Here is a 25,836-nt window from a genome sequence, read left to right as displayed (position 1 = left end):
GCCCGCCACCTTATACTGTTTATATGTTTAAAGCAACTAAATCAAGCATGCATCCTCATACCGTCTCCAACAACCACGACCCAAAATATAAGACCCATTCATCCTTTACATAGCGCTACAGACAAATGGTTCAATATCTATTTTGGTCTTCTCCAACAACAAGACCAAAAAGACAACCCTTTCTGCAAACGGGTCTTCAGGAGAGAGGATACTCAAATTTGGGTTATGCCTCTCCTGGCATTTAAAATGGGTTTCTATATAGGTACTCTGTGGAAGGTTATATGTATTGTGTTAAAGATCAATTTTAGATTTAGATTTCACAATAGATCTCCTGTTGGAGACAGCCTAACAAATATACTTTTGCCCCCGCTTAACCATGCATCCTAACAAAGGTCCCCCCTCCTCCTAACAAAGGTCCCCCCCCAAAAAAATCCAAGACTCGGATGGTTCAGTGACTCCGCCACATTTTGAATATTCCGTACGCCTCTACTTTCCAGATTCATTCATGAACGGTTTACATTGTTGCTTGCAAATACAGTAGACCAAAATTGATAAATAATTACTAAGTGAAATGGTCGTAGCCTGGTAGGACTGAACTAGTGAACTTTAGCTACTTCACAATCTCTTGATTCATCTTCGTCATTGGATGGAAACCGGAGCCTGAATTCACATGATTTCAAACACAGTGGAAACCAAATGAAATCAAGAAATACAATGTACATGCTCTCCTCCAGTGACGAAGCCAGAAAAATATCTAGGAGGAGCTGAACAAAAGAATAAAGATTTTTTTTATCTTCTCTTAACCTTAGCATCTCCTACCTAATACATATATGCATAAAATTTTAAGAGAATGATTAGAGGGGCTCCACGTGTCCAGAATCGATAGGGGGCTAGCCCCACCGCTGGCTTCGTCACTGCTCTCCTCCCTAATAAACAACTAATAATGTCTCCATTTTATCATGGTGCCTCAGTTGCAGATTAGAAAAGTACACTCTAGTGTGCTTTCGTAGCGAATGGCTGGGCTTATCAGCATGGTTAGTGCGCTTGGTTGTCTCGTCCACATCACACATGACACATTGGCAAGTGGTGGCGAAATTTCTTCCACACACTAAAAGAGTGAAAGTTACGTATGAACGATAGGCACGGCTACCTACTATCCTTCGGTGTGAACGATAGGCACAGCTACCTACTCGTGAATGATAGACACAACTACCTACTATCCTTCGGTGTGAACGATAGGCACAGCTACCTACTCGTGAACGATAGGCACAGCTACCTACTATCCTTCGGTGTCAACGATAGGCACAGCTACCTACTATCCTTCGGTGTGAACGATATAGGCACAACTACCTACTCGTGAATGATAGGCACAGCTACCTACTGTCCTTCGGTGTGAACGATATACTATCCTTCGGTGTGAACGATAGGCACAGCTACCTACTCGTGAACGATAGGCACAACCACCTACTATCCTTCGGTGTGAGGGACCAATCGAATCGATGCTCCCGTGTTGAAGGCACCATTGAAGTTTCATCTACCTTCAGTGTCCTCCTTTCCCACCATATTATCTCCTCTCCAGCCTCTCTCCGTCCTCTCCTTGCCTCCTCAACTCCGGCGCTCGTGTGCTGTGTGCTCTGGGTGCAATGGCGGAGCTGGTGGTCAGCATGGTGGTCGGGCCACTGCTGTCCCTAGTGAAGGAGAAGGCGTCCAGCTACCTCCTGGAGCAGTACAAGGTGATGGAGGGCATGGAGGAGCAGCACAAGATCCTCATGCGCAAGCTGCCTGCCATCCTCGACGTCATCACCGATGCCGAGGAGAAGGCGAGGCGCCGAGAAGGAGTGAAGGCGTGGCTCAAGGAGGTCAAGACGGTGGCATACGAGGCGAATGAAGCCTTTGACGAGTTCAACTACGAGGCGCTCCGTCGTGAAGCCAAGGAGAAGGGGCACATCCGCAAGCTTGGCTTTGAGGGAGTGAAGCTCTTTCCTACTCACAACCGTGTTGCATTCCGTAATAGAATGGGCAACAAGCTTCGCAGGATCGTGCAGACCATTGAGGTCCTTGTGACTGAAATGAATACATTTGGATTCAACTATCAAAACGAAGCACCAGCACCCAAGCAGTGGCGTGAGACTGATTCCATCCTTATTGACTCCGGTAATATTGCCACCAAATCAAGAGATGCAGAGACGCAGAAGATTGTTAAGATCCTGATCGATAGGGCTAGCGTCGCAGAGCCCACTGTCCTTCCTATCGTTGGAATGGGTGGGTTGGGTAAGACTACCCTAGCTCAGCTCATCTACAACCACCCTGATGTCAAGAAGCATTTTGAGCTACACAAGTGGGTCTGCGTGTCAGACGAGTTTGATGTTTTTAAGCTTGCAAACAAAATCTGTAACAGCTCCGAAAAGAACCTTGAAGAGGCACACAAGAAGCTCCAGGATGAGCTTAAAGGAAAGAGGTAAAGTGGATTCTCTCTCATATGTTTCTAAACCTTTTCTTTTTGTAGAGAATATTTTTCTCGAACTTACACCCTTCGTCTAAAAAAGCATCGAGTTCTAGGTCTTTTTAGTCAATCAATCTTAAGTTTAACCAAACATATAACAAATACTAATATTTTTTGTCCGAATCATGGAATACATTTGGAGATATAATTTTTTTCACGAGTGTGCCTGAGCAAGTATTTAATTAATAAATAAGGAAACATGCGATCACACACATGTCCGCTATTTCACTATGTCGATGATTCAAGTGATGATGTGGATGGTTTCCGATGGCAATAAAATGTTAAGATGGTAATTTGGACAATCATAAAGAATGATGGGATGATTAATCATATCCCCACGTGCCTTCTTTATACCTTATTCATTTATATGCTTCTATGTGGTGTCATTAAATGTAATAATTAACTAAAAACTTCTAATTCTTCAAGAAAACATGATATTAGTATTAACATATCCTACAAAAGAACTGATTATTTTTAATATTTCGCTATTGGAACTTAGTGTCCGCTATAGCACCCGCTATCTGTGATCCGCTACATAGACATTAATCCCTTATGAAACCGATATCCGCTATTTATTAGCTTGGACGGCACGAATACAGACCTACAAAGTTCTACTCAACAACAGCTAAGAAGGACGAAGTTCAGAACAGAACAAACAACGACCACAGGCATCCATAGCAGGCATCCATAGCCAGCCTGAACCTACCATTGCGCCTCCTCTTTAATCCTTAGTGCCAAAGCGCCTAGCAATATGGAGACATAGAGCCACCCATGGAAGACGCGCCTTTTTTCTGCTCCTTCCACGTTAACCAAAGCATCAACGCGACTAGGAAGCAAACCCTTACAATGAGATATAAATATTGATATATTTTCTACTCTCTCGTCTCTAAATAAATTAATTTCTAGAGAGCTATCTTAAGTTATTTTTTTTAATGTTTAACCAAATTTATAGAAATGAGCATAAATATTTACAAACAACGAATGAACACATTATAAAAATATAGTTTATGGTGTATATAGTGATATTAATTGGTTTCATAAAATTTGCTATTTTTTTCTATGAATTCGTTCAAACTTAAAAATTGACTTAAGACAACTCTTTAAAAATTGATTTATTCAGAGGTGGATGGAGTATAAACTTGCACTATATAATTATAGATATTGTTTTCTATAAATAAAGTTAAATTTAATAAAATTTGACTTAGTCAAAACCTAGAATTGAACTCTATTTTTGACACAGTATCTACTACTCAACATAAGCACAAGAGCAAACAAACCCCACCAGGTGCATGCAATTTTCATTTTAAGTAGTTCACGGTCACTCCATTCGTCTTACGAAGCTCGAAGGCCACAAAAACTACTGGCCCTCAAACCTGACAGTTAAATAAGTTGTAGGTGAACGCCATGCTCAATCTGAGTTGCACGTTACCCTCTCCAACATGCACAAAACTTGCAATCTCTTGTGCTCTCCATGCACTAATGCCAGGCTTATTTGTCACACAGGTATCTTATCGTGTTGGACGACGTCTGGAATGAGGACGGTGACAAGTGGGAGAAGCTAAAAGCCAGCCTTAACCATGGTGGGAACGGTTGTGTCGTATTGACAACCACTCGCAAGGAAGGAGTTGCGAAACTAATGGGTACAATTAAAGCCCATGACATTGCACTTCTGGATGATGGATCCATAAAGGAAATTATTGAGACTAAGGCATTCGGTTCGCAAGAGAATAGGCCAGCTGAGCTACTGGCCTTGGTTGATGACGTTGTGCAAAGATGTGCAGGATCTCCCTTGGCTGCGAATGCACTAGGATCAGTGCTACGTGGCAAGGCTAGTCCAAGAGAATGGAAGGCTGTCATAAGCAAAAGCATCGCCCATAACAAGGAAGATAAAATCTTGCCTATTCTCAAGCTCAGTTATGATGACCTTCCATCACACATGAAGCAGTGCTTTGCTTTCTGTGCTGTGTTTCCCAAGGATACTGAGATTGACATGGAATTCCTAATCCAACTATGGATGGCAAATGGCTTTGTTCCAAAAGAAAAAGATATTCATCTTGAAACCACCGGTAAACATATTTTTGAGGAGCTTGTCTCAAGGTCATTTTTTCAAGATGTGAAGCAAGTCAAAACAGATGATAAAAAGGAAGACGATGGCGTGTATTGGTATTGCCCTAGGACTACATGCAAAATCCATGATCTCATGCATGATGTGGCATTGTATGCGATGGAAACTGAAGTTGCTACAGTAACTGACGAGAATCCAGAGCAGAGTCAATTTCTTCAGAACACTTGTCGCCATTTATTTTTGTCATGTGATGAGCCAGAGGACTTTTTGAACGGTTCTCTGGAGACAAGATCTCCAGCTATCCAAACACTACTATGTCCTCGAAGAATTGAAAGTTCGCTGCATCATTTAGGAAAGTACAGCTCTATGCGAGCCTTATCAATCTTTCAGAGTAATGACACGTTCCTACTGAAACCAGAGTATCTACGTCACCTGAGGTATCTTGATGTTTCATTGAGTGATATAGAGTCACTTCCAGAAGATATAAGCATCTTATATCATCTGCATACGTTGGATGTTTCTGGCTGTAAGGATCTTAGCCGGCTTCCAAAGGAAATAAAGTACATGACTGCACTTCGGCACCTCTACACTCACGGATGTGAGAACTTGAAGGGCATGCCGCCAAAGCTTGGGCAACTCACTTCCTTGCAAACACTCACTAATTTTGTAGTGGGTGTAGGGTCTGATTGCAGTAGTATCGGAGAGTTGCAGCAATTAAATAACCTTGGTGGTTCACTGCTTCTTAGTCAACTCGAAAATGTAAAAGAAGGAACAGATGCGAAGCTGGCCAATCTTGCAAATAAAAAGGATCTCATAGCATTGTCATTAAGATGGACAGCTACCGAGGAGGGGAAACCACACTGTGACAAGGTCCTAGAAGGTCTGGAAGCTCCTCGTGGACTGGAGGCTCTGAGGATAAATGATTACCAAGGAATCAGTTTCCCGGCGTGGATGGGTATGCTGGGAAACATGGTTGAGCTTCACCTTTATGATTGTAAGAAGTCGAAGAAACTTCCACCACTGCGGCAAGTACCAGCTCTACAAGTTCTATGTTTGGAAGGATTGGAAGAATTGCAATGCTTGTGCAGCGGTGGTACATTCTTCAATTTTCCTAACCTAAAGGAGCTCATGCTGGTCAGACTGCCTGCTTTTGATAGATGGTGTGAAGTAAACTGGCTCCAAGGAGAGCAGGTAATATTTCCTCATCCCGAGAAGTTGTGCATTCAGAAATGTGAAAAGCTGACAGCATTACCAGAAGCAGCACCACTTGGACAATCATGCAGTCAAAATCATACTGAGATACGGTCAGCATTTCCGGCATTGAAGATACTCAAATTAAAAGATCTAGAGAGCTTTGATAGATGGGAGGCAGTCGAAGCCACTCAAGGACACCAGATAATGTTTCCTCATCTTGAAAAGTTATCTATTCGCAGCTGCCAAGAATTGATAGCTCTACCAGAAGCTCCACTGCTCGAAGAACTGTGTGGGGTACATTATAAAATGGCACGCTCAGCATTTCCAACATTGAAGGTGCTAAAGTTGAAAGAGTTAGATAAATTTCAGAAATGGGGGTCAGCTGATGAAGCAACTCAAGGACAACAGATAATATTTCCGTGCCTTGAAGATTTATTAGTTCTCGATTGCAAAAATCTGATAGCACTACCGGAAGGACCATTGCTCCGAGAATTGTGTGGTGAAGATTATGAAAAGGCACGCTCAGCATTTCCCCGATTGGAGAATTTTGAGAGATGGGAACAAGTTGGGGCAACTCAAGGAGGAGACATGATGTTCCCACATCTTGAAGAGTTATCGATTCGTGACTGCCCAAAGATGACAGCATTACCAGCAGGTACATCATCTTTGGAACCATCAGTTGGCCGTAGTGATATCAAAACATGGTCAGCGTTTCCTGCATTGAAGGTGCTAAAGTTGAAAGTGTTAGATAAATTTCAGAAATGGGGGTCAGCTGATGAAGCAACTCAAGGACAACAGATAATATTTCCGTGCCTTGAAGATTTATTAGTGCTCGATTGCAAAAATCTAATAGCACTACCGGAAGGACCATTGCTCCAAGAATTGTGTGGTGAAGATTATGAAAAGGCACGCTCAGCATTTCCGGCGTTGAAGGTACTTGAACTGGAGCGATTGGAGAATTTTGAGAGATGGGAACAAGTTGGGGCAACTCAAGGAGGAGACACAATATTCCCACATCTTGAAGAGTTATCGATTTGTTACTGCCCAAAGATGACAGCATTATCAGCAGGTACATTATCTTTGGAACCATCAATTGGCCGTAGTGATATTACAACACGTTCATTGTTTCCAAAATTAAAGAAACTCAGGTTCCATGCTTTAAAGAGTTTTAAGAGCTGGAGGGTCACGGAAGCAATTAATGGTGAACAGTGGACGTTCCCTGACCTTGAGACTGTTTTGATTGTTGGAAACCAACAGTTGACAACTCTACCTGAGGGACCAAAGCTCAGCTCATTAGAAATACGAGACGGCCACCAGCAGATCCTCTTAGCAGCAATTCCTAGAGCTATTGATTCACTGTCCAAACTGGCGATGTCTTTCAAATATGCAGAAACAGCCTTACCAGCTGAGCACGGTGCGTTTGAGCTGGCGGACAGCAACAACATTAAGGGGGGTGCTTGGTTCAGCTTCCAACCGGTTGTAGCTTCTCCAGAAGTTAAAAAGCTAACCAAAGGGGTTTGGATAGACCAACAGCTTCTCCAAAAGCTAGCTTTTGCCCAATTCAATTTTCACAGCAGGGGGAGGCTGCTTTCACCGGCTGTAGCTTCCTTATTTTTATCAAAATTACCCGCAATGCCATCCATTATGAAGAAAACGGTTCGTTCTTTTCCCCGCCGCCGCGACTTCCTCCGCTCCGTGCCGCCGCGATTCCTCCGCGCCGCGCCGCCTAGCTACCTCGCCGGCGCGCAGGCTCGTTCCCCGACGACCAGAGCGAGCGCCACCCTGCCTCCGGCGGCCAGCACGGGGCGTGCGGGAGCTCCGCCGCTGCCGCCTCGGGCGCGCGCGCGCGGGAGGCCCAACGGCCGCGGCCTTCCCTCAGCTCCTCATCGGCGGCCGGCACCTCCCTCCCTCGGCCCTTCCCTCCGCCCCTCCCAACCCTCCCCGCGTGGCGCAGGTGGCTCCGGCCCTTCTCGTCGCGGCACAGGAGGCTCCGCCCCTCCACGGCCCTCCCCAACGCGGCGCGGACAAGCTCCGCCCCTCCCGGCGTAGGCGCGAGTGGATCCGGCCCTTCCCGGCGTAGGCATGAGCAGATTCGTACGTCCCCGTGGTGGGTGCGGCCAGCTCCGGCGAGCACGGCCATCCCCATGGTGGCTAGAGGATGAAGAAGCAGTGTGTGTATGACATGTGGGGTGCGCCTGTGAGTGTAGCTACGGCTATTTAACCAAATGGACTTTTTCAAAAGCCACAGCCCTCAATCTACAGCAGCTTTTCGAAAAGCCACAGCTCACAGCTACTTTTTCAAAATCCATAGATCAACGAAACAGGACCTAGATCCCCTCTGACAAGACTGGAGCTAGGACGGGGCTGTCACTTCCTCTTCCACTCAACCGCACTAGCTGTATGGACATGTTTTGTACAGCTTCAAGATCTGGAATTTATTTACTGCGATGCGCTTGTCTACTGGCCGGAGGAGTTCCAGAGCTTGGTATCCTTGAGGAATCTGGTGATTTGGGACTGCTATAGTCTGATTGGATACGCACGAGCTGTTCCTGGCCAACCAGCATCAGAAAGGAGCCAACTTCTGCCCAACCTCGAGTCTCTAGACATAGTACGGGATTGTGAAAGTCTGGTAGAGGTCTTCAATGTGCCCGCATCTCTCAAGAAAATGGATGTTCGGAGGTGTCCTTATCTTGACTCCATATTCGGCAAGCAACAGGACAAGCCGATATTGAATCAAGAGCCTAGCAATGACGTCATGGCATCCATAGCTGCTGTACCACAGCTGTCTTCATCGACCAGGGATCACTTCCTTCCATGCCTTGAATCGCTAAGGATACGGATGTGTGGCAGCTTGTCAGAGGTTCTCAACCTTCCCCCATCACTCAGGGAAATATATATTTTTCAATGCGACAAACTACAACTCCTCTCGGGCCAGCTGTATGGACTCCGAATACTGGATATTGAATTGTGCCCAGAGTTGAGATCACTGGAATCTGTCTCCGGAGAGCTCCAAACGCTGGAATGCCTCCGTCTTCGGGGTTGCGAAAGCCTAGCGCCTTTCTTGCCCGATGCGCCACCAGCATACTCATGTCTTCGTGAGCTTGCAATTACACACTGCCCAGGTATAAAGTCGCTCCCTTGGTCCCTGCGGCAGCGACTGGACAGCCTTGAGGTAAAAGTTCTAGCACTCAGCCTGTTCACTTGGTCGTAAACGATCGTAAATTTCCAGCCAGAATGGTATTTTTCTTTCACACCAAACTAGCCAGCAGTAATAATCCACGATCGTATACGATCGTTTCAGCCTTCGCCGATGTACCACAGCTGTCATCCATAGCTGATGTACCACAGCTGTCTTCATCGACCAGGGATCACTTCCTTCCATGCCTTGAATCGCTAAGCATATGGAAGTGTGACAGCTAAGCATATTTTGGAATGCGACAAACTACAACTCCTCTCGGGCCAGCTGTATGGACTCCAAACACTACAGATTAGTGGACGCCCGAGGTTGAGATCATTGCCCGATGGGCCACCAGCATACTCATGTCTTCGTAAGCTTACAATTACATACTGCCGAAGTGTAAAGTCGCTCCCTTGGTCCCTGCAGCAGCGACTGGACAAGGTACCCACTAAACTATAACTTTGCCATTTCAGAGCGTGTTTAGTTGCCTAAATTTAGGAATTTGGACTACTGTAGTTTCGTTTTTATTTGACAAATAGTATTCAATCGTGGACTAATTAGGCTCAAAACGTTCGTCTCGCAATTTCCAACCAAACTGTGCAATTAGTTTTTTTTTCGTCTACATTTAATGCTCCATACATGTATCATAAGATTCGATGTGATTGGTACTGTAGCACTTTTTTGAATTTTGGGGTGGGAAGTAAACACGCTCTCACCATCAACTGCGTAAAATCGTCTGCTCGTGTGTATTGTCCTCGTCAAGCTGCTACTCGCTATCTAAAAATATACTATATCAGTTTCCTTAGCCCTTAGCAGGGACGAAAACGGATCGGATACGGACGGATATTACTGATATTATATTTGTTTTTATATTTCTGTTCGGATTTGGATTCGAATATGGATAGTGTCAACTATGTCGGATAGGATACGATTGGATATCGATATCAAAAATATGCGATTTGAGTATTCGGATACGGATACGGATACGGTATCGGATGTTGGATATCCGGACTCGAATACGGACAGATCTCAACCTCTCTAAACAGATTCGATTTCGAATACGGTCGGAAAATATCCGTACCGTTTTCATCCCTACCCCTTAGGCATGCATGCAGTATCACCAGTGTTTAGGTCCTGACTCCTGAGATATATTTATCATTTGAATGTACATGTGGGGCCGAATGTTCACTGATCAACTAGTGTGGTATTTTTGCTTTGCTCCTAATAGAACCGTTAAGTGATAGTACATGCATCATCCACAAGAATCATTTCTGCTTTGGTCATCCAAATATAGTCTTAAGTTCATCTTCTGACACGAGTTTGCCAAATGACTCATTAATTTTTCTTCTGTTCGTATGTGCGTCTATACGTGTCAACTGTCTCCAGAAATTATTAACCCATTGGAAATTACTCAGCAATTACAGCATCAATAATGTCCCCAAAAGTTCCTTTTCTTTATGGAATTGTCACCGTAGCTTGCTGGTTTAAACATTTAGAAAATACAAGAAAAAAATGTATTCCAATTTCCAAGTGATCCCGTTACACTCGAACAGATGGAGACGCAACAATTAAGGACACAACTAGCTAAAAGACTTTAATTAAACGGATATGTTTCTATCCCCCCCTGATGTTACCTTTCCAACAGAGATGCAAGGAAAGTTTATACTTGTCAATTTAATTGATATTTCTTCTGTCTAGCTGACAAAATTTGACTAACTGAAGTTCAAGGAACTAACATTGACTTCTAAAATCAGGACCCAGCGTTTGAGGGACGACTAAAATGGCTTTTTTTCCTGTTAATAACGTTTTTTTTCTAATAACTTCACTGCTCGGATGCACAATGTATGCCATTTGTTTTAGAAAGAATTGGGAAATTACTCGGTACAATTAAATAGCAATATACCTTTCAGATGCCATACTCTCGAATCTTTGTATGCCTTTTCAGTTACTCTATATTTCTATGGACAAATCCTAACATCAGCTATCACCAGGTGCAAAGTTACTGAAGCCGAAGACATGGAAATACGCCAGCTGTAGCAATTAGTGAGATGGAAGTAACGCCAAGTACCTGAAAGGTTGATAGACTGGTTAGTAGCATCAGCATTTCTTAAATTATTGGGTCTTAATTACAATCATCTCGAGTTATTAGTGCTTATTGCATATCCTATCTATTTTAGGGACAGGTGTTATGGTGTGCCTTGTTTACTGTCAGCGTCCAAACCATCATGTGGATAATGATACTTTTCCTCCTCTGGTGTTCACTCTCCAGGGCCTAAATTTCCATATAGGCACAGATGCAAATTGTTGAAGGCAATATAATTTTATACCTGATATTTCTCCTTCATAACCAAGAGATGTAACACTATTTATTCTCACATCAAATGGATACGGAGACCGGGATATATTGATACTCTTTCCAATGGAATACACTCACACCTTTGCTGTTACCTTCCCATGAGTTGATGTGTTCTGCATTTCTTTGTAAGTGAGCTTGGCAGAAAGACTAATCCTACTATTACAAAAATTCGTTGGCAAAAGTAAAAATCTTTTACTTAGGATTACTTTAAATAGACTATCAAAAGAATATATTAGAATTTGTAGATGAACAAAATTCTATTAAGGTGGCATCTAGATTTCAATCTTAACTTCCATTGAAGTTCAATTTTCATATTTCAACCTTTTCTTTTGAAACCATTAGCTGACATATCAAAACTGCTCCACGCAAGCGGCATGTGTGATGAAATCAAGGCATATTTGCTATGAGGTTGTATGTTTTACCTCGTTTCTATGGTAAGGGAGTAGCTAGCGTCTGGCTTTGTAGTACGCCCATCGTTGAAGATTGGAAAATAGGCTTTACTCTTTTCACACCGCGTGCTTCAGTAGGACGCTGCAGTGGCCGAAGGTCCCCCGCGCGGCCCTCGAGGGGGTCTGGGCACCGACAGTCGGACCTCGGCGGAGTGCAGCGTCAGGAGGCGGAGGGCCGTTTGTGGAGTTAAGAGGCCGACTACGGTTTGCAAGCATGTACGTGACAACTTCCGCGAAACCTCCTCAATTTTTTATCACAGCCTTCACATATGATATCTTGATGTCTTGACAAGTTTCATGATTTTCGGACTTCTTTTGCTTTTTATAGAATTTAAAAATAACTCGATCGCAAGTTCGTGGTCATGTTTCGTGAACAAGATGTTCGAAATTGGTGGTATGTTCCTGGATACGGCCTCACATTATACTAAATAACATGAATATCATTTTTCCATTCATTTTATTTTCATTATTCGAATGACTAGCGGTTATAATTTGAATTATCCAAGAAAAATCAATTAAATGAAATAAATTAAAGAAATATAGAAAAAGTCCGAGAAATGTGCCACATTGGAACATGGAGTACCAAGTATTGTCTGAGAATTGCAGAAAAAATTTGGAGGTCAAAAGTGAAAAAAATATGGTTTGTCGAGTGTCAAAAAAATGACACTCGGCAAAGGAGCATCTTTGCCGAGGGTCAGGACCTATGGCACTCGGCAAAGAATTTTTAAAAAATTTTGAAAAAAAACCCTCTTTGCCGAGTGCCAGTCCGGGTGGTACTCGACAAAGAATTTTTAAAAAAAATAAAAACACCTCTTTGCCGAGTACCAGTTCAGTGGCACTCGGCAAAGAATTTAAAAAAAAATTAAGTTTTTTTAAAAACCCCTCTTTGCCGAGTGCCTGCCCAGGTGGCACTCGGTAAAGAATTAAAAATAAAAAAAAATTGTCGAGTGCCAGATCGGGGGCACTCGATAAAGAGGGGATTTAACCTCTCGGCCCAGCCGGCCCACACACACCGCACACACGCACGCATGCACGCCCGCACTAGCGCTGTCGCCGCCCGCACCAGCGTCGCCGCCACCCCCGCCCGCGCCGCCTGAGGAGGAGGAGAGGAGGAAGGAGGAAGAGAAGGAGGAGGAAAAAGAAGGAGGCGCTAGCCCCCCCCCCCCTGTCTATGCCCGCGCCGCCGCCCCCCCGCGCCGTCCCTGGCGCTTCCCAGCCGTCGCCTTGTCCACCGGCGCCCTGGCTCCTTCACCACCACCGCCCTACGACGCCCACTAGGTATGCCCTACCATCGTTGTCGTAGTAGTATTACTAGTAGTTGCGGTAGTAGTAGTGGTAGAGTAGCAGTGGTGGTAGTCGTATGAGTGGTTGTGACATTGTTATATATATGTGGTTGGATATAATCTTGTGCATGTCGGCCATTGTGCCGTTCATATATATATGCATGTCGGCCATCGTGTCATTGGTTTTCTTGCAGGTTTTGGAAACCTCACCGTGCAGGGAAGGTGCTGCCGAAATTTTGTATTGACAGTTTTATGTTTCTTTTTTTTGTAGAGAAGAGCCCGTCGAAGCGGAGCCGGAGTACCTATCTATTGCAACTGGCATATTTCCAATGTCTTTGGTTTCAGCACTAATAACTCAATGTTTCTTAAATTCTTGGGTTTTAATAGAATCATCTCGAGTTATTAGTGCTGATTGCATAACCTATCTATTGCAGGAACTGATGTGCCTTGTTTACTGTCAACAGCCAAACCATCATGTAGATAATGTTACTTTTCCAAGGATAAGATGCAACACTACTGAAAGCATCTAGGCCCTTTGTTGGGTTTCGGTGATTAATGACAATACAAGATTACTATAACTAACGTGTGTTTTACAGAGGCAATTAAGTTAGGTCATGGTAATGGAGATCAATTAGGCAATCAAGGTGGTCATGCCCTACGATGGAAATCGTTTCGGTTTTCAAAGGATGGACGACAAGGTTAAGGATGACTAGTTCTAAGTGTCGATTGGAGTTGGAGACACTTAGAGTAGTTTAGAACTTTGTTTTTCCTTTGGTCGTACTATTAAGGGGTGTATGGATGGGTAGCTTGACTTAGATGAGTCTAGTGAGTTAGGTGTGGTGCACACTTGTCAAAACTAGCGCTAGGTAGCTCCTACATATGCTTGAGATCCTTTGGAGCGAACTTCATTCACATATGATCGAGCGTTGGAAGTGAATGGAGGGTCAAGTACTGATCGGACGTTGGCTCTGGTGCGACCGGACGCTGGCCGAAGGGTCCGGTCAGTTCATTTGATCAAGGAGATTGCGTCTGGTGCGACCGGACGCTGAGTGGTCAAGTGACCGGACGCTGAGGTTCAGCGTCCGGTCGACTCCAGTAAGGTTCTAGAAGAGAAAAACTACGACCGGACGTGTCCGGTCAGTACTGATCGGACCCTAGGGTTCAGCGTCCGGTCAAGTACAGTAAGGTTCCAGTGAGGGTTAAATGCGACCGGACGCGTTCGGTCAGTGATGATCGGACGCTGCCAGCGTCCGGTCAACAAACACTGGTGTGCGAGTTGAACTGACCGGAGCGTCCGGTCAACATGACCGGAGCGTCCGGTCACCCCGCAGAGGCACAAACGGTTCGTTTTTCAGCCGGTGTTATAAATAGAAGCTCCACTCGTGTGTGGAGTCACTTTTGCTCATTCCAACAGCTGAGAAACACGTTTGTGAGTGCCAAGAAGGGCAAGGTCCTAGTGAGGTGATTGAGATTTAAGAATCCAAGAGATTAGCCTCATTAGTGAATCAAGAGTAGCAAAGTGTGCATCCACCGTTCTCATTAGGCTTCGCGTGGTCAAGTGAGAGTTCATGCTTGTTACTCTTGGTGATCGCCATCACCTAGACGGCTTGGTGGTGATTGGGAGCTTGATGATCACCTGGCGGAGCTTGTGGGTGACCCAACTCAAGTTGTGAGCGGTTGTGGGTGATTCACCACGACGGAGTGTCGAAGAATCAACCCGTAGAGAGCACTTGATCCTTACGCGGATCAAGGGGGAGCTACACCCTTGCGCGGGTGCTCCAACGAGGACTAGTGGGGAGTGGTGACTCTCCGATACCTTGGCAAAACATCGCCGCGTTCCTCTCTCTCTATTTACTTTGAGCATTTACTTTGAGCAATTCAATACTAAACATAGGTTGCAAGTCCTTTGTGCGTTAGATTAATAGAAACGTTTTTCTAAGCACAAGGGGTTAATTGGGCTAACCGTAGGCTTTAATTATTGCAAGAAAATTTAGAATTAGCCCAATTCACCCCTCTCTTGGGCATCTTAATTCTTTCAATTGGTATCGGAGCCTCGTGCTCACGTTTTTAAGCTTAATCGCTTAGAGCAAGATGTCTCACGGGGATGAACCTCCTCCTATCTTTGAGGGAGATGACTTTCCATATTGGAAAATCCGCATGGAGGCATACTTAGAAGCTCTAGATGTTGGTATACTTAGAGCCGCCTCACAAGGCTTCCCAAAACCTCGGGATGCTACACACTTACAAGGCGATGAGGTTAATTATGAAAAGTGGAATACAAAGGCTCGAAACACCATCTTTAAAGGCCTTTGCAAAGATGTGTTCAACCGCGTAAGGAACTACAAAGACGCACATGCACTATGGTTGGACGTTTGTGCACTCCATGAGGAAACCAAGAGTGAGCGTGCGGAACACTATCATTTTGTAATTAAAAAGCTAAATTCATTTGAGATGCTTCCAAAGAATATGCTAATGAGATGTATTCACGTTTGAATGTTCTCGTAGAGGAAGTCAATGTGCTTGGACTTACTAAAATGTCACCATCCGACGTTGTGAGAAAAATCTTGAGTGTCCTCCCCATTGATAAATATGGGCATATTGTGACCGTGCTACACCAAGGTGATCTTTTCACCGCTACACCGACACAAATCTTGGGAAAGATCAATACTCATGAGATGTAATTACAGCATCAATAATGTCCCCAAAAGTTCATTTTCTTTATGGAATTGTCACCGTAGCTTGCTGGCTTAAACATTTAGAAAATACAAGAAAAAAATGTATTCCGATTTCCAAGTGATCCCGTTACACTCGAACAGATGGAGACGCAACAATTAAGGACACAACTAGCTAAAAGACTTTAATTAAACGGATATGTTTCTATTCCCCTGATGTTACCTTTCCAACAGAGATGCCAACGAAAGTTTATACTTGTCAATTTAATTGATATTTCTTCTGTCTAGCTCACGAAATTTGACTAACTGAAGTTCAGGAAACTAACATTGACTTCTAAAATCAGGACCCAGCCTTTGAGGGATGACTAAAATGGCTTTTTTTTTCCTGTTAATAACGTTTTTTTTCCTAATAACTTCACTGCTAGGATGCACAATGTATGCCTTTTGTTTTAGAAAGAATTGGGAAATTACTCGGTACAATTAAATAGCAATATACCTTTCAGATGCCATACTCTCGAATCTTTGTATGCCTTTTCAGTTACTCTATATTTCTGTGGACAAATCCTAACATCAGCTATCACCAGGTGCAAAGTTACTGAAGCCAAAGACAAGGAAATACGCCAGCTTTAGCAATTAGTGAGATGGAAGTAACGCCAAGTACCTGAAAGGTTGATAAACTGGTTAGTAGCATCAGCATTTCTTAAATTATTGGGTCTTAATTACAATCATCTCGAGTTATTAGTGCTTATTGCATATCCTATCTATTTTAGGGACAGGTGTTATGGTGTGCCTTGTTGACTGTCAGCGTCCAAACCACCATGTGGATAATGATACTTTTCCTCCTCTGGTGTTCACTCTCCAGGGACTAAATTTCCATATAGGCACAGATGCAAGTTGTTGAAGGCAATATAATTTTATACCTGATATTTCTCCTTAATAACCAAGAGATGTAACACTATTTATTCTCACATCAAATGGATACGGAGACCAGGATATATTGATACTCTTTCCAGTGGAATACACTCAGCGGCGGATCCAGGAAATATTTTAGGGGGGACTGAACAACGCAGCTGCTCGATCTTAAGCCTCAGCCCCTACACTATAAACTTTGCCTAAAAATTCATAGGGGCTCTACAGTAATTTGCACTGATTTGGTTTGGGTAGGGGGGGGCTTGAGCCCCCCCCCCCCCCCCCCCCCCCGCCCCACCACTGGATCCGCCCCTGAATACACTCACACCTTTGATGTTACCTTCCCATGAGTTGATGTGTTCTGCATTTCTTTGTAAGTGAGCTTGCCAGAAAGACTACTAGCCTATAATCTTACTATTACAAAAATTCGGTGGCAAAAGTAAAAATCTTTTACTTAGGATTACTCTAAATAGACTATCAAAAGAATATATTAGAATTTGTAGATGAACAAAATTCTATTAAGGTGGCATCTAGATTTCAATCTTAACTACCATTGAAGTTCAATTTTCATATTTCAACCTTTCTTTTGAAACCATTAGCTGACATATCAAAACCGCTCCACGCAAGCGGCATATGTGAGGAAATCAAGGCAAAATTGCTATGAGGTTGTATGTTTTACCTCGTTTCTTTGGTAAGGGAGTAGCTAGTGTCTGGCTTTGTAGTAAGCCCATCGTTGAAGATTGGAAAATAGGCTTTACTCTTTTCACACCGCGTGCTTCAGTAGGACGCCTCTGTCCTTGTCATCATTATTAACCCACCATGGTGATGAGCAGTGGCTCTCCGGTCGCGTCTTCGTCAGGCGCCGGAGCCTCGGAGCGGAGTTGCTTCAGTTCAGCCACCATCCACGGCACCGACAGTTCGGCGCTGTAGGTACACAAGTGCGGAGCGTGGACCGTGGAGGGACAGGCCGTGGTGGTGGCGCCTTCTACGCGCGCGAATCCTTCGCCTTCTGCGCTGATTAGTCCAGGATATCCACGGGTCTCTAGACGGGCAACTAAGCGGGCGACTGCGTTCTCCTCCGCCACGCCCTCCCAGCGAGGCCGGTGGGGTCGTCTCCGGCGTAGCTTGTGGGCGGACGGTTGTGTGGCGAAGGGAGAGGGATTCCGCGGAGCTCGTCGGAGGGAGGGGAGCTCGACGCTGCAGTGGCTGAAGGTCCCTCTGTGGTCGCCGTGGGGAGGTTTCTCAGAAGCTCCCTCTGTGGTCGCTTACCCGTGCCGGGTGGGGCGAGAAGACGGCGTGTAGGGGAGGTTGTACGCTGGCTGCTCGACGTTTTACGGCTCCCCGGTAGGAGTGAATTGCAGGTACGAATTTCTTGCACACAGGTTGGTTGATTCGGCTTGCTAAGTGCTTGTATGGTGCCGGAGCCTCTGTCCTTGTAATCATTATCAACCCGCCATGGTCATGAGCAGTAACCATCAACCTTAAGAGACTTGTTCACTCATGCACGACCTCATTGGAGTCTACAAACATAATTGTCCTTGCACACTGACACCTCAGCAGTGTTTTCGATCAGTACTGCTGTCGACAACGCACGCAGCAAGTCCATGTGACTATGTTGAAAGCCACGATAATGGTTAAGGGTGAGCTTTTTATTTCGCCAATTTCAAAAAGTAGAAAGCCAAAAGCCAAAAGCAGGGTTAAATTAGCTTTAAAAAAATGTACTACGAAAAAACAGTTGCTTCTGAAAAAGCAGCCGAAAAAACAACCCATTTGGTTGAGCTTTTGGCTTTTGAGGCCAAAAGCCAAAGCCAAAAGCCCAACCAAACGGACCTAAGTCTTTACTCAGAACCACCTCAGATCGAGACGTTGGTGTTGGGTGTTACAGTCCTTTAGACCATCATTTGTGGTTAAATACTGCTGCCCTGAAGATATGATGAATCAGGAGAGGACGAGTCCTGGGAGAATTTATAGATTAAATTGGGTCTTCTTTGCTCCTTCCTAATGCTTGGCCGTATGTTTCTACGTGTGATGGTTATCTGTTTAAAGCAACTAAATCAAGCATGCATCCTAACAAAGATTACTTTTGCCCCCCAAAAAACCGACTCAGTCCTTGAGATTGTTATGATCCACGCACATAACCATCGGATGTTTCAGTGACTCCGCCTCATTTTGAATCTTCGGTACACCTCTGCTTTCCAATATGATTCCCGGACCCAGTATACTTACTTGTAATGCCTTGGGTAATTTCAAGTATCTCCTTTTTGAAACCATCCTGCTCCTCCGATCCTTCCTGGTATGTAACGTTCATAATTTCAAGTTGTTGCCGGATAAAAGAAAGAATATCTAGACTAATCCAGCATGCAGAGTGACCCAATTGCTCCGGCATGGACATACCTACCCATATTCATTCATGAACGATTTACATTGCTACTTGCAAATACAGTAGACCAAAATTGATAAATAATTACTAAGTGAAATCGTCGTAGCCTGGTAGGACTGAACTAGTGAACTTTAGCTACTTCACAATCTCTTGATTCATCTTCGTCATTGGATGGAAACCGGAGCCTGAATTCACATGATTTCAAACACAGTGGAAGCCAAATGAAATCAAGAAATATAATTTACACGTGCTCTCTTCCCTAACAAACAACTAATACTGTCTCCATTTTATCATGGTGCCTCTCAGTTGCAAATTAGAAGTACACTCTGGCGTGCTTTCATAGCGAATGACTGGGCTTATCAGTATGGTTAATGCGCCTGGTACGTGGGAGGAGTAATCATGCCACTGCAAATTGTACGGCCTTTTTTAATCAATCAATCTCAAACTTAAATATATAAAAAATATTAATATTCATGATATCTAATCATATAATATGTTTATATATTTGTTTTTAGAGTAAACCTATCCGCGAACGTGCCTGACCACATATTTAATTAAATTAAGAGAAGGCAACGTGCGACTGCATACACGCCCAAACAAGTGCAATATTTAAACGACGCGAGTATAAAGTTTTACTCAACAACCAAGAAGGACCTACTGTAAAAAAAACAATAAACTGTGCATCAGAACCTAGCAAACAATGAGCACGGGCATCCATATTTGTCACACGCACTAATGCCAGTATTAGTGTTGCGCTAGCCTGTAAAAAAAAACTTGCAATCTCTTGTGCCCTCCACGCACTAATGCCAGGAATATTTGTCACACAGGTATTTTATCGTGTTGGACGACGTCTGGAATGAGGACGGTGACAAGTGGGAAAAGCTAAAAGTCAGCCTTAAGCATGGTGGGAACGGTTGTGCCGTATTGACAACAACTCGCAAGCAAGGAGTTGCAAAACTAATGGGTACAGTTGAAGCCCATGCTATTGCACTTCTGGATGATGAACTCAAAAAGAAAATTATTGAGACTAAAGCATTCGGTTCGCAAGAGAATAGGCCAACTAAGCTACCAGTGGCCTTGATTGATGGTGTTGTCCGGAGATGTGCAGGATCTCCCTTGGCTGCGAATGCACTAGGATCTGTGCTACGTGGCAAGGCAAGTCCAAGAGAATGGAAGGCTGTCGTAAGCAAAAGCATCGCCCATAACAAGGAAGATAAAATCTTGCCTATTCTCAAGCTCAGTTATGATGACCTGCCATCACACATGAAGCAGTGCTTTGATTTCTGTGATGTGTCTTCACCAAGAACTATATGGCTACATGCGAGCAGCCCGGCACCAAGTACGACCTGGAGACAGTGGCGAATCTAGGATTTTGTCTCAGGGTATGCCGCTAAAAAAATTTCATATATAATTCGGTAAATCCATTTCAACAATTCTATAATAATTGTAAAATTGACAACATGATTCAGTATATATGCACTAAATAACACAATAAGGCTTAAATTCATGGATTAAGTTCAAACCATCCACTAAGTATAGTATAAATAGTTCAAAAGCCATATCAATAATTGAAATAAGGCATAAAAGAGAACCAGAGACTTACAATGCTATTTTTGTGACTATTTTATTCGACGCTTTCGAAGGGACATAAATGTATTGATTATATCATCTTCATCAACTTCAAAGAAAATATCCCGCTCAATGAAAGTGACTAAACAGTTATCAGAAGACTATCTCCCATCTTATTTCTTAACTTTGTTTTTACAAAAACCATTGCAGAAAATACCCTTTCAACACTTGCCGTTGCCACAGGTAGAAGCAATACCAATTTGAGGAGCTCATAAACCATATCGTACACTTTGTGCCTCTTTGTTTCAACAGGCTTAACTGAGAGATCAACAATATTGTCTAGACCTTTGAAGCTATCATCATGTTTCATGTCATCAATATAATTATCTAGCTGCAACTCAAGTTTGAGCAAATTATTATTTGAGAACTCCTTTGGGTAGAACTCATCTAGTCTACATAGCTTCTGTGCATCAAAAGAAACAAATGACTTGGAAGGACTGAAGGCCGACATACAAGACAACAACTCCATATTAACCTCAATTTTTGCATTCTTTTCTTTGCCACATTAACAAGTGATATTGCATTAAGAATATCTTGGTCCCTTCTTTGCAAACACTCAGATAACTCATTTGTATATCCAAGAATAATATACATGAACAACTCTAATAAAATGCTCGCATGGCCTTCCCAATTTATCAACATAACGCAAGCAAAGAGCTAGTTGTTCTTTATGTGGTATATCACTAGACTCATCAGCTAAAATTGCATAGGGCTCATCACTAAGTTCTTCAATTATTTTCTTTCTAGTTTCTAGGGCACAACAGTGAATAATTTGCTTTTGTATGTCTGGGCTAGTTAAGGTACAGTTACCTGGAGCATTGTCCAAAACATACTTGTTCACTTCTTCACTATTTCCGGCAAGAAATTTTAAAAGTTCAATGAAGTTCCCTCTGTTGCTAGATTCTTCACTTTCATCATGTCCATAAAACGCCAACCCTTGATGCAAAAGAAACTTGATACACCTAAGTGAATAAGTCAATCTTTTTTTATAAAGATGAAGATCCTCGTCACTCCACTTCTCAATATTATAATCAATTGCTACCTTGGGATTTGTAAAGCCAATATATCTCTCTTGAGCTGCAGTATGTGCCTTAGAACCCATATGTTTGCGAAATGCTTTCTCTCCTATATTCCAATTCTTCCAGCCATCAACAGTAAATGTGTTTGACCCAGTACCCTTCTTGAACAAATAGCATATGAAGCAAAACACAACATCCTTCTTAATACTATACTCAAGCCAATCATTATTATACATCCAATAATAGTTGAATCCCCGATCCCTATCTGAAATCTTTCTTTTTGGAAAATCATGTGCAAAAGGTTTGAATGGACCTTTAATAATATATGCTCTTCGAATTGCATCTTGATCATTAACAGGATATTTTAGAATAGGATGTCTTTCACCTGGATCATGTGGAAGGTGATTGGTGTTATAAACTCGTGGCAGTGAAGACGGTTGTGGCGGTGGCATAGGATTTACAATTTCCTCAACTACTCTCTCATGAATCTGCTCTTCCACCACATGTTCAATCGGATCAGGATTAGAAGTAGTAGCAGCTGCCGCAGCCTTCTTCTTTGCTGCATGCTTCTGAAAAAGAGATGCAATGTCCCCGTTTCTCTTCATAACTGCATAAATATTACAAAGAATACAGTGCCAAATAATTAAATAAATTGCGCTTGCATGGTTGAACTCTCACATGCGATTATGGATCACTCACATGATATGAGTACTGAACAAAAGATCAATCTAGATCACCTCTGATGTTAGGACAAATCCTCAACCTCGCTGCGTGATGAATGATTTTATGATTTAGCATAAACAATTAGCAATTAAAGTACACATGAATTTTTTTACAAAAATACGAAGAACAAAGATTGAATCTCAGCTCAACAATTCTGATCAAAATTCACCTACATGCCAGTGCCCGGTGCGGTCGTAGACTCGTAGGGAAGGGCGAACGACGGGCCGCAGGAGAGCGCCGACGGTGGAAGGCGGATGGCGTGAGAGATCTGTCGGGCGTAGGCGCACCAGTACGCGTGATTCGGTGATCGTGATCGTGATCGTGATTGTGATCGTGATGTAGATGTAGATCAGTAGACGAACCGTCCAGCGTCGAAGACTCGAACTCGAAGTCGAACCAATACGGCGCCGCCTCGGCCCTCGGCTTGATCCGTATTGGCGTGATGGCATCTCCAACTCTCCGTTGCTGGCCGCATGGGCCGCGTGCCCGCGTGGGCCTGACGCTCATGGCCTGTCTCGCTCAGGCTCGACTAGCTCTCACACCCCAGTACATACGGATGGAGGGATTTTTTTTCTTTTTTATATATAAATACGTATATATACTGCATCTCTTGCCGGAATTGCAGGGTATGCCGGTGCATACCCTGTAGCTCCGCCACTGCCTGGAGAAGCTTCACTAGACCTCCGGGGAGTCCCTGTATAACTTCATCAGGCGCTTCTCGGAGACAAGGAACTCTGTCCCCAACATCAGCGATGCTGAGGCAATCGCTGCATTTACCAAGGGGCTCTAGCACGAACAGCTCCGTGAAAAGCTATACCGCAAGAGGCCCACGACCATCGGCGAGCTGATACAAATTGCAAACGGCTACGCCGACGCCGAGGAAGCCGAACGGGCTGCCTGCCCTGATCGACACCAACGCCACGACGACGATCGCCACGAGGAGAGGCGCTACGACGATGGCGACCGTCGCCACGATGATAGTGACCGCCTCCATGATGATCATGAGCATCGCCAAGACGACCGCGAGCATGGCGTGATGACCACCTAGATAGCTCGAGAGGCGGACAAGGCCACCACTCCCGGCCTGACAACTCCGTCAACGCCGCTAACACCCGCACTAAGCGCACCTACAACGTTGACTACGCAAAGCTCATGGACGGTCCGTGTCCTATCCACAAGGACGCCAAGCACACCATGGGAGAGTGTAGAGGCCTGAAGAAAGCGTTCCGCGGTGAACCATCAAAAAGGCCACTACGTAACGACAACGAGACCGAAGACGGCCAAGACGGAGATCAAGACAAGAGCAAGGGTCCTGTCTACCAGGACGCCACCAAGACCATCGCCACCATCATCGGTGTGAGAGCTACCTCCGAGGACAAGCGCGAGCAAAAGCTTGTAGCCCGACGTATCATGTCGGTCGCTACATACGATGGCCCCATTACTGATCCCAAGTACCTTGACTAGTCAGAGCACCCGATCACCTTCTCCAGGGGCGACCAGTGGTCGAACATCCCATATCTAGGGCATTTCCCGCTCGTCCTGGATCCCATCATCAAGGACATGTGCATTTCAAAAGGTCTTCATCGATGGTGGGAGCGCCCTCAACATTCTATTCGCCCTCAAATTACCGTCCTGTGTATTCGGTGATCGAGCCATCAATTTCTTAGATCCGCTTCGCGAACGGGTGCGAGATCCCAAGCTAGAGCCGTCAGATGAGCTCCCGCTGGACAAATTGTCACCAGACGACGACTCACTTGACATCTATTCAAGCGAGTTACATACAAAAACCCAAAAACCAAAAATAGTAAAGAAGCGAAAGGAGCAAAATGCTAAAATAGTACAAGTGCACAAAGGGAAGTAAAAGCGAACAAGAAGCGAAAACTAACCTGTGAGGAATTCTGCGAAGAGTGGATCCCCGGTGAATGCGAGCAAGCAACCGAGCAAACTGGGCGAAAAGCCGAAAAGCGAAAGTTTGGTTCTCGAATGGGGCCAGGGGAAAAACGAGCGCGCACGGCTCTCCTGACTCGGGGGAGGGCTATATAGGCGCCCCGCCATGCGGCGCAAGCCTCGAGGAACCGGCGCGATAGTTCACATAACCACCACGGCGGTTTGACTTTCGAGAAATAGTAACTTAAGCACGAAAACCGAAAAATAGAAAATGGTGGCCTAAAAAAAGAAGCTCGATTACCTTATGCCACGTTGGTGCGCCCACCGTTGCGGATCTCTGCCCTTCGCCAAGGATGGCGTCCGAGCCCCATGGCGCATCGCTCCTTTAATAACGTAAGGCATCCACGCGGAGATCAAAAGCCTCTTCGTGCGATGTCGAGGGGCTAATGTTGGGGGCAGGGCTGGCCTTTGGGCACCCCAGCCGGGTCCCGGACACCGCCCTACTTTCACGAGTAAAGGCGCGCCCAGCATTTCGCTTGGGCGAAATGGCAAAACATGTAAGCAGTAGGGCAAGACAGCCGCGGGGAAAGGCGCGCCCAACATTTCGCTCGGGCGAAATGGCAAAACGTATAAGTGGAAGGCCAAGACTACCGCGAGGAAAGGCGCACCTAGCGTTTCGCTCGGGCGAAATGACAAGGCATATAAGAAGAAGGGCAAGACTTTGCGCCACGGGGCTTTCAGCCAAAACAGGACAACAGCAGATTCAACAGCACCCTTTCGCCAATGTTGCCCGTGATCCACGGTCGGCCCGGTCATTTCGCTTAGGCGAATGGGGCGATGACGCCGTCAGGCGAGGAACGGTCTTCTCGCCTCGACGAAAGGAATAGCTTGGCCCGGGAAAGCTTGGCCGGTGGTGTTGCATCGACTAGGGCTATTCGCCTGGGTGAATAATCCTTGGTGACCCATTTAATTGTTTTGCAGGTTTTGCTGAAGAAGTAGCCAACCGTCTTCACGGTGCCGGCGGCTACCGTTCACCGGGGCCTGGTCGGCCGGGAAGCGATATGAAGCAGGGCCGGTCGGGACCCCCGGGGTCGGCGTTACCTGAGGCGGGCGGCAACTCCGAATGATGGGCAAGCCTATGGCGTCGGGGAATATTCCCCAAATGTGTAGTAGTTGGAAGGGCATTCTTATCCAGAGACAAGCCTACGGGCGTGTATAAATAACCCCTGTCGGGGGAGTGTAAAGAGGAGGAAACCAAGATCAATGAAATTGTCCATTTTTTCAATACATTTTCCCTTCACTTCATTTCGCATCTGACTTTGCTCGTGCGATAACCTTGTGTTCGAAGGCTAGGGCATTGAACAACAAAAAGGAAACCACAGTACCCTACTAAAACAAAGATGAAAAGAAAAGGACTGAATATCGAGGTCTGCGTACTCTACCGATCACTCGAAGGTCTGCACACCCATTCTACATGCTCTTTTCTCAGTGAAGTATAATTGATGTATAACCATGCATAATTATGCCACTTGAGTACAGTGACATCGAAGATTCCATTATCAATATTGAAGGTGTCTCTGACAAAATGA

The 25,836-nt window shown here is 44.7% G+C and overlaps 2 protein-coding genes and 1 long non-coding RNA gene across 5 annotated transcripts; all 3 read left to right on the top strand.

Annotated features, from left to right (window-relative positions):
- Positions 1 to 1,442: 1,442 nt before the first annotated feature.
- On the top strand, positions 1,443 to 8,196 carry LOC136456035 (putative disease resistance protein RGA4). Its single transcript, XM_066455802.1, has 2 exons — positions 1,443 to 2,458; positions 4,007 to 8,196. The coding sequence occupies exons 1-2, from the start codon at positions 1,644 to 1,646 to the stop codon at positions 7,809 to 7,811; spliced, it is 4,620 nt and encodes a 1,539-aa protein (XP_066311899.1). The 5' UTR covers positions 1,443 to 1,643; the 3' UTR covers positions 7,812 to 8,196.
- Positions 7,921 to 11,381, top strand: LOC136457275 (probable disease resistance protein RPP1). The gene is made up of 4 exons (XM_066457338.1): positions 7,921 to 7,959; positions 8,074 to 9,381; positions 10,932 to 11,027; positions 11,118 to 11,381. Exons 1-2 carry the CDS (start codon positions 7,921 to 7,923, stop codon positions 8,971 to 8,973), a joined length of 939 nt encoding a protein of 312 aa, XP_066313435.1. The 3' UTR covers positions 8,974 to 9,381; positions 10,932 to 11,027; positions 11,118 to 11,381.
- Positions 11,382 to 18,074: 6,693 nt separating this feature from the next.
- On the top strand, positions 18,075 to 20,277 carry LOC136456040 (uncharacterized). Of its 3 annotated transcripts, none has more exons than XR_010759327.1 (4): positions 18,075 to 18,215; positions 18,764 to 18,902; positions 19,296 to 19,369; positions 19,817 to 20,277. It is a non-coding gene; the product is annotated as an uncharacterized lncRNA (long non-coding RNA). The 3 variants fall into 3 exon arrangements; XR_010759328.1 differs by having other exon boundaries at positions 19,296 to 19,403; XR_010759326.1 differs by lacking the exon at positions 19,296 to 19,369.
- The last annotated feature ends 5,559 nt before the right edge of the window (positions 20,278 to 25,836 follow it).

The sequence above is a fragment of the Miscanthus floridulus genome, chromosome 6 (assembly GCF_019320115.1).
Source record: "Miscanthus floridulus cultivar M001 chromosome 6, ASM1932011v1, whole genome shotgun sequence".
In the NCBI taxonomy this organism is placed as follows: Eukaryota; Viridiplantae; Streptophyta; class Magnoliopsida; order Poales; family Poaceae; genus Miscanthus; species Miscanthus floridulus.
Note: the sequence above shows the minus strand (reverse complement) of the source record. Positions and strands in the feature narration are given on the sequence as shown.

Excerpts from the sequence above, each read along its gene's own strand:
- LOC136457275 (XM_066457338.1), top strand. The coding sequence starts at position 7,921 with ATGAAGAAGCAGTGTGTGTATGACATGTGGGGTGCGCCT. Across the intron at positions 7,960-8,073 it reads ATGACATGTGGGGTGCGCCT|ATCAACGAAACAGGACCTAG; the intron begins GTGAGTGTAGCT and ends CAAAATCCATAG.
- LOC136456035 (XM_066455802.1), top strand. The coding sequence starts at position 1,644 with ATGGCGGAGCTGGTGGTCAGCATGGTGGTCGGGCCACTGCTGTCCCTA. Across the intron at positions 2,459-4,006 it reads GATGAGCTTAAAGGAAAGAG|GTATCTTATCGTGTTGGACG; the intron begins GTAAAGTGGATT and ends TTTGTCACACAG.